This window comes from Emys orbicularis, chromosome 10 (assembly GCF_028017835.1).
Source record: "Emys orbicularis isolate rEmyOrb1 chromosome 10, rEmyOrb1.hap1, whole genome shotgun sequence".
Classification (NCBI taxonomy): Eukaryota; Metazoa; Chordata; order Testudines; family Emydidae; genus Emys; species Emys orbicularis.
The window spans coordinates 76,620,521-76,632,872 of record NC_088692.1 but is presented as its reverse complement, the minus strand read 5'-3'; the positions used below and the strand labels follow the sequence as shown (position 1 = coordinate 76,632,872).

Genomic DNA, 12,352 nt, shown 5'->3' with positions numbered 1-12,352 from the left:
GAATCGAAAGGTAGGTAAGAAACTGGTTAATGAGGAGACAACAATGGGTCATGCTGTCAGGCTGAAGGGAAGTTACTAGTGGAGTTTCTCAAGGGTCAGTCTTGGGACCAATCTTATTTAAAATTTTCATTAATGACCGTGGTACAAAAAGTGGGAGTGTGCTAATAAAATTTGTGCATGACACTAAATTGGGAGATATTGCCAATACGGAGGAGGACCAGATCATCATACAAGAAGATTTAGATGACCTTGAAAACTGGAGTAATAGAAATAGGATGAAACTTAACAGTACAAAGTGCATTTCGGGACTAACAAGAAGAATTTTTGCTATAAGCTGGAGATGTATCAGTTGGAAGTGACAGAGGAGGAGAAAGACCCGGGTGTATTGTCAATCACAGGATGACTATGAGCCACCACTGTAATCCTGCCATGAAAAAGGCTAATTGCAGTCCTAGGATGCATCAGCCAAGGTATTTCCAGCTAGGAAAGTGTTATTACCATTATACAAGGCACTGGTGAGACCTCATCTGGAACACTGTGTGCAGTTCTGGTCTCCCATGTTTAAGAAAGATGAATTTAAACTGGAACAGATGCAGAGAAGGGCTACTATGATGATCAGAGCAATGGAGACCCTACCTTAAGAGAGGAGACTTAAGGAGCTTGGCTTGTTTAGCCTAACAAAATGAAGGATGAGGGGTGATACAGTTGCTCTCTATAAATACATCAGAGAGAAAAACACCACAGAGGAACAGGAGTTATTTAAATTAAGGGCCAATTCTGGCAAAAGAACAAATGGACATAAACTGGCCATCCACAAGTTTAGGCTTGAAACTACACAAAAGTTTCAAACCATCAGAGGAGTGACGTTCTGGAACAGCCTTCCAAGGGAAGCAGTGGGGCCAAAAAACCCTAACCTATTTTAAGACTGCATTTGATAAGTTTATGGAGGGGATGGTACAATGAGATTGCCTACAATGGCATATGGCCCATCCACAACTGCTATTAGACAATATCTCCAATGGCGAGAGATGGGACAGTAAATGGGGAGGGCTCTGAGTTCCGACTGAGAATTCTTTCCCAGGTGTCTGCCCGGCAGGTCTCGCCTACATGCTCAGGGTCTGATCACCATATTTGGGGTCAGGACAGAATTTTTTCCCAGGTCAGATTGGCAGAGACCTTGGGATTTTTTTCCTTTTCTTTGCAGCTTTGGACATGGGTCACTTGCTGGTTTGAACTAGAGTAAATGGTGGATTCTCTGTAACTTGAAGTCTTTAAATCAAGATTTGAGGACTGCAGTAACCCAGCCAGAGGTTAGGGGTCTATTTCAAGAATGGGTTGGTGAGGTTCTGTGGCCTGCAATGTGCAGGTCAGACTAGATGATCACGATGGTCCCTTCTGGCCTTAAAGTGTATGAATCTATGAGACTCTAAACTTTAATTTTAAAAAATTCTGCTCCTGGCAGGTTGCAGCAAAAACCTCCCCAGTGTAACTAGCAGCAGTAATGAGGCATGTTGAATGTGCAGCTCCTGACATTTTCTAGAGAAACCAACTTTCAGATGCAAGACTATAAATTTCAGATGCACTGAATGTTAATGTCAGTTTTGGCAATGTACGGACCAGTGATCTTCAAGGAAAGTAAATCATGGACTGATTACATCATGGGCGGGGGCTGCCACAGTGAGAAAGATTCTGGGACACAGGCTCATGGGAGGAAAAAAGGGGATGGGTTTGTAGTGGCAGGTAGAAAAAGGCAGCGAAGCTTTGGATTAGGTCTATCTATAGTCTTTCCTTTTCCAGCACCTTCTATACAAGTATTTCAAAACACTTTACAAACATTAGCTTATTCTCTCAACATGGTGGCAAGGCTGGAATGAATTTTTAGTGTCAGCTCTTTGGAGCAGCCGAACTGCTTCCTATTACCTTTGGTAAGTGCCTAGCACATTGCGGATGCATCAGAAACAAAATGTTATTATTCCCCATTCTGCAGGTAGGGGAACTGAATCACAGAAATGGGAAGTGACAGAGGTGAGAACATAACCCCTATCTCCTGACTCCCACCCCTGTGCCAGAAACATAGACTGCCCTTCCTCCCTGATAGTAGAAAACCTACATAGATTAAGGAGATAGACATATTATCATCCTTGAATCTTGAATATAATTTTCCCACTCCCTTCTGTATCTGTTCATGTCTTTAGATTGGTCAGCTCTTCAAGGCAGAGATTTTGGTTTCCATTTACTATATCTGACCTGCCGGAAAGCTCTGTGTGCATTGACGGTATGATATAAATAATAAATGAAAATACCATTGGTATTGCTCTATATATAGCAAGTGCCCTATTTTGCTCAGTTTTCTAGGGGCTGCAGGAGCCAACTTGGGGCTGCCACTTTCTCACGGCATCACTCCTGAAAGCAATAGCATGCACCGCTCTGTTAACTCCATGGGGCCTGATCTGGTGATGCAAAAGCAGAAGGCAGTGCAAGAACCCTCCAACTCTTCCACTGCAGTACAGCCACGACAACCCTCTCTAATGCACATCTTATAACAAGAGCTTAATTTTTCCTTCTACAATTTCGCCACTCACCACCTAGTGACACAGTGAGGAATTTAAAACCATTTCCTGAGAGTGCCTAACAAACAGTTGATACAGAGGAACTGGGGGGATTCACAGTTTTTGTGGGGGCTGTTGCACCAAAAAAACTGACAGATTTTTTTTAATAAAATATGTAGAATCCTGATGACATTCCATCTAGATTACAGCCATTTTATAGAAGAAGTAAAACGAGATCACCAAGTCCCTCAAAAGGGCTTTCCTCCACACACACAACCACTACCCCAGTTATATGCCAAATATTCAGTGTCAAAACAATGGGAGTCCACTTTAAGGGGCGTCAGAGTAACCCATGATACACTGCATGCCCTAAGCCCTTCTCTCACGGACAAGTCATGGAGCAAGAACCACCACAAACACTGCAGAATGCAAAGTCAAAAACCAGTCAGTCATTTTCTTTTCCGTCAAATGTTCACCCTTTTTTCCCTTAAGATGCTGATTAAGATTCCTGTCAAAGAAGAAAGTGGGGTCCCCTGCCATCATATTGCATGGGTTGGGCAAACTTCACAAGCTAATTAGGGCCATGCCTGGTCTGTACGTGGTTGATCAGACCCAAGTGTCCCATCATGATGTTGTGTTGTTGTTCAAGCCGCCATCTTTCAGATGAGACTTGACACAAAGGCCATGACCATTCAAATCCCCCAAAGACGTCATGGCACCTTTTTGCACCAATAGGTATGTTAGCTCTTACATCATGGCCAGTTTGGGTAATTACATCCTCCCTCCCTAAAATCCCCTTAGATTTCAACTGGTTCCACAACTCTTTTTCACACCCGTGTCTAGACTCTTGTGCAATGTTGCTCCATGCTGGTAAACAGTTACTATATTGTGCACCAGAGGGGACTGTATTTTAATGGGAGGTTCAGCGATCCTGGTGCATAGCTTGTATAGCAGCCTGTTAAGTGCTCCGAGATGCAAGGCACTACAGAAACATAAGCTGTGACTCTCTCACCTGGAAAGGGCTTCTCGAGGAAGTGCCCTTTGATGGTCTGGTTGGCTGTCCCCAGCGGGTTGGTGGCCACGAGGGTGTAGTTGCCATTGTTGTAGTGAGTGGGCTTGTTGAAGAGTAGACAGCCCTCAGACACTTCACCCTGCTGATAGAACTCCATGCGGATGATCTCAGTCTCCCTGAGGACCTGGCCATTGTGCAGCCAGTGAAGGCTGGGCGCTGGGTTCCCATGCACCACAAACTCAATGCAGTGCTCCAGACGCAGCTCTGGCTCCTCCAGGCTCTGAATGCGTGGCGGATCTAGCATAGAGAAACACAATGCAAACCTGTGGGACTCAAGTAAACTCACGTGTTCCAGGCAGAGATGATTGCCTCATCTCCCAGTAGGCAGCCAGCCACCAAAGCGCACTCGAACAGCTAGAGGAAACTCCCATCCCATGGCCGAATTTGCTGGGCATGCAACCTACATGCTACTGCAGCTGCAACGTGAACTGGGATCCGTGTCGTCTGTAAGCAGCAGCCTTACCAGGTGAGCTGGAATGGAGCCTTGCCCAAAGGAACCAAGCCTAGTTTTGGCAGTAGGAGATGACCTGCTGTTATTTAAGAGTCTCGTCCCTTCCCTCTGGACTTGATGACACAAAATCAACTAAGCTTGTCTCAGCTGGGAGTTGCTCTCATAGCATTTCATAGCACTCACATCACACTGGTGCAAGGCCCTTCCCAACACATGTTTGAGGGTTGTTCACATTCATTTTAGTGGGCATGTAACGAGCAGTGCAGGATAGAGGGACAGTCAGTCTCAACAGTCAAAATCCCCAATAAAGAAACACGTAACCAGGCTCCGCCCTGCCCTGGATAATGGATACATAATAGAAATTTAAAATGTCCACTGGAACCCCTTACTTTGCAGCCCCACTCCTCCTCACCCCACCAGTTTAATTCCTAAATGGCCCTGCTTCACAGCAGCCTTTGCTCTGGTGTGGAGGACCGAATGGGCTCATGCAGAGCATCAACCTGAAGGGGCACCACTGAGCCACTCTAGCCTCTATAAAGGCAGCACTACAAGCACCGCCAGCTCCATAGGTCTGGGAAACAAGGTCTGAGATCAGATCTCGCATTTGGACCCCTGCAGACCAGCCCAAATTAAGTTTGTAACTCCACTTAGCATGCATATTGTTGTATTCCCCGCCTCACACAATGTCAATGGAGTAGCCTGCTCATGTTAAGTAGGCTTTTGTAGTGCCTTGTTATTAATTACACACATGTCTAAAAGGTGCCCCTTGGGGCTCTCTGGTCACATTCAGTAGTTTAGGAATTCTCAGCCATTCAAGCAAATATCCCTCAGGACTTCTGAATGGCTGCATGTCCTTGGGGGCTTTGATTGGTTGAATCTCCCTGGGGGAGCTCTGATTGGTTGAATATCCTCCAGGATTGTTACAATTAGAGGGCATGTAGCAGGACAGGGATTAAAGCTGGGAGCTCACCTCCATTTAATACATATTGACGGTCCCCTCTCCTGAGAGGCCTCTGAACTGAGGATATCCACGCCTCAAGAATTCAAACTCCGCTCCACCATCGCTGATGAAATCTTAATTACAGCATCACATGTAAGGCCCCAAACACTGAGGCCACAGAGCATGACCAAGGATGGCCCAGTACTGTGGGGCAAGGATCACAATTTCATAAGATTCTTCTATTCTTTCCTAAGCACTCTCCTTTCCCTGGCTCTCACCCCATACTGAGGGCTGGGGTCATGCCCCCAGGCAGCCCCTAACTAACAGGAAAGATCCATCAACTTTCCTCTCTCTGTTTTCTAAAGATGGTCAACGTTTCATGCAGTGGCGGATTAATAATTTTGCAGCCCCTCGGCCGGGAAATAATTGCCGCCCTGGCCCCGCCCCGACTCCGCCCTTTTCCCGCCCCCATTCCAACCCCCTCCCCAAAGTCCCCGCCCCAACTCCGCCCCCTCCTTTCCCCTATTGGATCCCTTCCCCAAATCCCCACCCCCGGCCCCGCCTCTTCCCCCAGCGCGCGGCGTTCCCCCTCTTCCCCCCTCCCTCCCTGCCCCGCAAAACAGCTGTTTCGCGGCACAAGCGCTGGGAGGGGAGAGAAACAGGACGCAGCGGCGCACTTGCAGAGAAGGCAGAGGTGAGCTGGAGCAGGGGGGCGGGGCGCGGAGGGGAGCTTCTGCCCCTACAAATTTGCCGCCCTAGGCCTAGGCCTTGTCGGCCTAGGCAATAATACGGCGCTGGTTTCATGTTGTGAAAGTGGAGGAACAGCAATGCCAAAGAGAGAGAGGTAGAGCTGGGAGGAGCCGTGCAAGATTCCCCACTCACAACTCAGCCAATGGACCTCAATCCTGAAACACGGCTGCTAATCCAGAGACTGTGCAGAGTCCCACCCAGCGTGTTTCACCTGTAAGCCTCGGTCAGAATTTAGTTCCATATATCTCTGGGTGAAAGACTAGGAGGGTACCAAAGCAATTAGTCACCGATACACCAAAATATCAGCTCTTTTCAGAATGATTACATTAGAGCAAGTATGGTACAAACTGGCACTGGCTTGCAGGATTCTGGGCATGAAAATTAGCATCAACATGGTGGCACTTAAAGGGTTTGCAGTAAACGACTCCAGAGTAAAGCACTTTACCTGTCTCCTTCCAGCTGATCAGATCTGGAACTGTATTAATTTAGGCAACCGAAGCCCCCAACCCATCCAAACACCCCAAAATTATTTATTTTGGGGGAGACCAGAGAATGATGTACCTTTTATTCTCCTTCCAATATTCTATTGTCTACAATTCTGCCTCATCTCTACAGGCGCCCAATGGTGCCCGCGCTGCATGGGATAGCAGGGCATAATTCTCCAGTTTACACAGATACCAGCAGGGGTGAGGGATGGGGGATTTCCAAACCACAGATTAAGGGCAAATGTTATGGATCCAGCAACACATGGTAAGTCCCGGCTGCCTGAGGCAGCAAAGCTGCGTAAACTCCTGCTAAGGTCTGGTTTTTATTAAGTTATATTAGGAAGCACATGAAAGTTTAGCTCTCTACAGCCTATAAGTAAATTGTTTTAAACCTTGTTTGGCACATGTTTACACAGTGTTCACTGATTAACCTGGTAGGAACAGATCTGGGATGAAATCCTGACTCCACTGTAGTCAATGGCAAAACTTCCATGGATTTCAATGAGGCTAAGGGATGAGTGACTCACTTACAAATGCAGGGAGAAGGTTTTAGCCCCTGCTGGGCACTTCCTCACCCCACTGGATTTTCCAGTGCTGCTTTGTGAATGCAAGTAGCCACTTGAACGTGCCAGTGAGGCATGCAGGCATAGACTCAGCCGTTCAACCCACCAGGTGCCCACTGCACATGTGCAAGTGTGGGACTGGCACACCCACACTGGGAGTATGCCCGTTTCTGCAGGGAAGCTAAAATGGAGAGAAGCTGGAGGACACAGTAATTGGCCCATAATGAAAGCTCTGTACATTTCCTTTTACAGTCCTAGAACTGGTCCCTGCCTCAGTCTCCTGCAGCAATTCTGACTCCGTGTCCACATCCTCCACGGCAGCAAATCAAGATAAGCACAGCATAGCCTGGTGACACACAATTCCCCGCGGGAGACACATTCAAATAGTTCCCATGCTCACCCTCCCACCAGCCCATGTATAGCCAGCATCTCCCTGCCTCTACTTACAGTAGACCGTGAGCAGCACACTGGCATTGGTCATTCCCACCACGTTCTCAGCAATACACATGAGGAGGAACCCGTTATCCTCACTGGTGACGTTCACCAGGGTCAAATTGATGGCATGAACGTTAGTCCAGTTGAGGTTCGTCTGCAAATCCCCAAAAAGAACAATAAGGACAAAACCAACAAATGATGCCGGCCTGCCCACCTCCCTGGCCCAGGACCAGAAAATCCCAACTCCTGTATGAAATGCCATGGTCTCTAACAACCGTGGCCAGGCAGGATTTCAGTTTCATGGCACCACGAGCACCACAGTGCACCCACGCACTTGGTCCAAGGAGGTTATAATCACAGCTTCTGAAACAGTGCTAAGCAGGGTATGTCCCTGCCTCTACTTGCAGTTAAACCACGTTCAGCTGCACCTATTGTTGACACACCATTGTCAGCGACAGATAATTTTGCTCGTGGAGATAGGCTAACATGCAACCAAGGGAGCACTGAAGGTGTGAAACGATCAGCCCGCAGGAAGCGCTGTTTTCCTGCCTGGATTCAATATCTGCACGCCACCCGCTAATACTCTGCTAACCCAGGGTTCCTAATCTGACGCTGGTGGGGACTATACAATCCATTTCAAACAATCCCTGCATTTCACTTCTCCCCCGTGGTGATCAACACTCATCCAGCCCTATTAAAATGGAATACAAAGGAAACGAAGACCCGGAAAATTCCCACGGCCAGCACCCCAACTGCTGTGTTGTGTGTTAACGTCCTGGCGATGGACCTTGGCAAGCGCAGTAAATGCCCAGCCACCCAAGCCCCTGGGCCTCCTACCTGGTGAGTAGTGATGGAGTGCAGATCTGCAACCGTCCAGTCTACGTCTGGCAGCGGCGAGCCTGAGCCATTGCAGGTGATCACCGCGTTCTCACCTTCCCGCACAGTCAGGTTAATGTGGCTGACGCTGATCTCGGGCAGATCTAAGGGAGTCAAACACCAGGACACTTAGGGCACCCTGGCCAGCCAAGGCACTTGGATTCTGATCCCCACGAGCTCCGTCTCCCAGCCAGGCTTCACCTTACAGCAAAGCAGCCTGCACTGTCCTGTGCTTCCGAATGAAGGAAGGGGAGGGGGAAGTACAGGAGGTGGCAAGTAACTTGGCCTTCTCATGCTGGAAGAGATGAGTGACACGGGGGACATCACCAGGTGGATGGATGGATCTTCTCTGTGTTTTGCAATTCTGACATTGCACACAAGTCAGGAAGTTCAGCCCAAGTGCTAGTTGCCATCCAAACCTATGTCCCTTCTCCCCTTTCCCCCAAGCCCCTGGCACCTGTGTCCTGGGCTAGTGCAGAGGTCTGGGAGGAATAAAGCCGCTTCTAAGGAATCACTGGCAAGAGATCCAGCCTGAGCTAGGACAGGGCACAGAGCTCCTGGCACTTAAGGGGAAGAGAGAGAGTTTCTCTCTAATTTATAACAATCGAGAGAAGATGACCAGGGACGTGTCCTCATATTAACAACATCTCTGCTAATGAAAGACGCCCCTGCTCTTCCCTCTGAGGTGCCAAAGAAATACTGATTTATAGTGGCTCTGACTTACTCCTCTGTCCTGCTGAGTCACCCAGCCACCAAACGCTCACACAGAGTGCAAGAGGCAGTGCCAGCAGCAATACAGAAAGGAGGGTGATACACAGGAGGGTGACTGGACACAGCATGCATCAGGGGGGCATTGAGGGCTGCAGCATGTGTAAAGGGGGGGAGAGAGGGGGCCCTGAATGAACGAGATGGGAATAGAAGGCAACGGGTCAGTGCAATGGCCTCTCTCTTCTGACGACTTGGGTTCAAACTTTGACCCAGTTCAAAAGTGAATCCAGAGTTATGGGTCTGTTCTTGTTCCTGTGGGATCTCTGAGTCACGAGAGTCTCTAGGAATAGCAAAGGTGCTGCAGGTCAGGATTGAGATGCATTGGCAGAGCTAGGAGGGGAGCCCAAGAGAGGCTGCAATTCACTCTTGAGTAGCGTTAACACAGCAGTGGGAGTTGGGCAGGAGCCTGTATGGTGCACATATTCTGCCACAAGCCACATATCAAACCTGAACTAGCTGCACCACCTGGCAGGACAGAATGCAAGGATAAAGTAAGCCTCGTTGGAAAATACTTTGAGCCATTTGGATGCTTGCCCACTAAATCTCTGAATGAAAGATTCATCTCGGGAGGAAAGATCTTAGCTGGGCATCTTCTTTTCCTGCCTTCTCTCTATTTTTTTAGGGATCATTAGGGTCTGGGGGGTCAGTGGAGCTGCTCACCTGGTAAACCCAGGAGATTTATGTACATAAAACACCCTGTTGTTCTCTCACGTCCAATAGCAGTAGGAGTCCCCTCTCCCCCTTTCCTTGTTCATGGAGGATTTTCTAATCACTGAGGATTATTCTTCTCATTTGTGGAGGAAATTATAGTTCTCTCTCAAATCTCTTTAATTCTCCTACCTGCAGATATTTCAGCCCATTTCCAGGTTGTAATAAAGAAGGGTTAGACTAAAGAGACATTATAAACTTGAAAGTCATATGCCGTATCTCCAGCTGAAAACAGTGTATCTACTGTTGTTACAAGAAACACCCGAACACTCCTAGAATAGAAAGATGTAAAATTTTAAAAAAAAAATGTTTCTCTTTTTTCCCCAGACTGTTCATTTGACAGCCTCCTTCACTGCTCCGTTCTTGGTACAGGACCTTCCCTAGGTCCTGCTTGCCAGTACCAGCAGTAGTAGAGCTGAAACTGAAAAGGCAGCAGACTTAAGGGTGAACAAAGGGAAAGTGTTGGGAGAAGGGGCAGCCCAGAGCATGTTTGAGGTTGCTCATGGGCCCACCCAAAAAGACCAGCAGGGGGCAGAAAAATATACAAGCACGTGCGCACGCACACACACACACGTAAAACTTTAAGGATCTGCTATTTTAAATGTGCACCAACTGAAAAAAATTATTTTAAAAAAATCAAGCTGCCCGTGTCCCTTTAATACAAGTAGTTTCTAGTATCGGTTAAACAGAAGGATGACCACAGGAAGCATATCCGGTCTCGAACAAATGGACAATTCCTGCTGCTTCAGGCTAAGGCATGGACCAACCACAATGCACCTTGCCTGATGATATTATGCCACTGAGGGAATTTCTTCCCAAACACAGCTGATGATTAGCTAATGCTCTGAACCATGAGGAATAGTATTCCAAGTTCAACTACAGACACCATTTGTATTCATAAACTATCCTAATCTATTCCCTGTCATTGGGTACTCCTTGTAGGACGGGCAAGGGGAGCAAGGGGCCTCTCCTGGCCTCCTCTCTCTATAGCCTTGGGAGAAAGGTGAATCGGAGCACATATAGGGCTTTCCTTACCACACTGGGTGATGTTCATCTCCTGCAGGGGAATGACAGCAGCCTCCATGTTCATGCAGTACAGCTCCTGTTTCTGCAGGTTTGCTTCACCCTTCTCCTGCCAGAGCTGAATCCAGCGGATGTCACAGCTGCAGTTAAAAAGGTTTCTTTCGAGTGTCCTAGAGAGAGAGAGAGACAGAGAGAGAGAGAGAGAGAGAGAGAGAGAGAGAATGTGAGAAGCAAGGGATGGGGTCAAATAAACAGGGTGACCATTGGTTATATGGGATCTCCGCAGAATAGCTACTAATTGTAAAAAGGCAGGGTCGCCCTTGCTACGTGCTGCGAGGCTAAAATGAGTCTCTACAGATCAGGAGAGATTCTGGACTCCTTGGAGCTGCAAGGGGAGAAAAGGAGCATGGGGGTGCAGCCAGTTACTGCACTAGCCTTTTGGCCTTGGAAACCAAGGTTCAAATGCTATCTTGGGGTCACAAAAAAGAATGTTGTAAGCACTCTCAAGGCCAGACGGATATTTGGCTAGAGGGGGAGAAGGCAAGCAGATATGTTGGCAGAGTTTGAAAGGCAGAGAGTACAAGAGCTGGAATAACAAAGGATGCCGAGGTTCAGAATGGAATTGCATTGGTGGAAGGGTGTGTGCACACGCATTGGACTGCAATACTACTGGCTTGAGCTAAAGGAGAATCTCGATTCGATGTTAGCCATATGGGGCAGTTGTTCATTTGTATGCACTCTCCAAACACACACACACACACACACACACTCCAATTCAGAGATCTGGGTTTCACAGGAGCCCAGACATGTGACATCCATGTAATACATTGGAACGCCCCAGGATTAAATGGTTATCACAATGCTCCACCTCATTGCCACCTAGCACAACAAAGGACTGTCTCAAAGGAGCAGACGTGACCCCATTCTCCTAAAGAAATACACCTTTACCCCGATATAACGCGACCCGGTATAACACAAATTCGGATATAACGCGGTAAAGCAGTGCTCCGGGGGGGCAAGGTGGGGCTGCGCACTCTGGCGGATCAAAGCAAGTTGGATATAACGCGGTTTCACCTATAACGTGGTAACATTTTTGGCTCCCGAGGACAGCGTTATATCGGGGTAGAGGTGTATTTATGTCTTGTGTCATAAGACCCCAGTGCTTGTGGGGGGCAGGACCCTTCTGGGGGGCATTCAGCAGGGTGTGCTCAATAGATGCTGGCAGCTCTTGTCCTTAATACTGCATCTTCGTGTAATAAAACAACGCTGCTGGCTAACACACAGCACACCAGGCATTTTAATTGAATCAAACAGTGCTGTGCTGGGACCCATTGACCCGGCTGGGAGGGAGCTCTGCCTTTAATATACTTCATTTAAAATACACTCACACATATTTTATATACAGATAATTTTATTATTATTGATTTTCCAGCCTATTAGCCATTTTGTTTACATTTCTGAAAAACCCTTGCTATTCCCTTCGGAGACGTGAGGTCACTGGTTCCCACTGGGGGATGTGAACCCAGCCCGGCTTGGCTGGAAGGATGACCACTGGGATAAGAAGAGGGAGCTACTTGAGGATGTAGCATGGAGAAACATGGGAAAGGGTGTGACATCCCAGGGTACAGTCCAGACTAGTGAGGAGCTGTGTCACCCCAGCCCTGTAACCTGGGGTGCTCTTCACAAGGCCGGGCTGCTGTAGCCTCCACCCTGGACTGCTCATGAACAACCT

The 12,352-nt window shown here is 47.9% G+C and overlaps 1 protein-coding gene across 5 annotated transcripts in view; it reads right to left on the bottom strand.

Moving 5' to 3' along the window:
- The window catches only part of NTRK3 (neurotrophic receptor tyrosine kinase 3), a 333,653-nt gene that overhangs the window by 200,974 nt on the left and 120,327 nt on the right, over positions 1–12,352 (bottom strand). For all 5 annotated transcript variants that reach the window (XM_065412797.1, XM_065412798.1, XM_065412800.1 and 2 more), the window contains exons 5-8: positions 10,633–10,790; positions 8,083–8,225; positions 7,258–7,399; positions 3,562–3,858 (exon numbers count right to left, since the gene is read on the bottom strand). In XM_065412797.1, the coding sequence (XP_065268869.1) occupies positions 3,562–3,858; positions 7,258–7,399; positions 8,083–8,225; positions 10,633–10,790 (740 nt within the window). The remainder of the gene's footprint in view (positions 1–3,561; positions 3,859–7,257; positions 7,400–8,082; positions 8,226–10,632; positions 10,791–12,352) is intronic.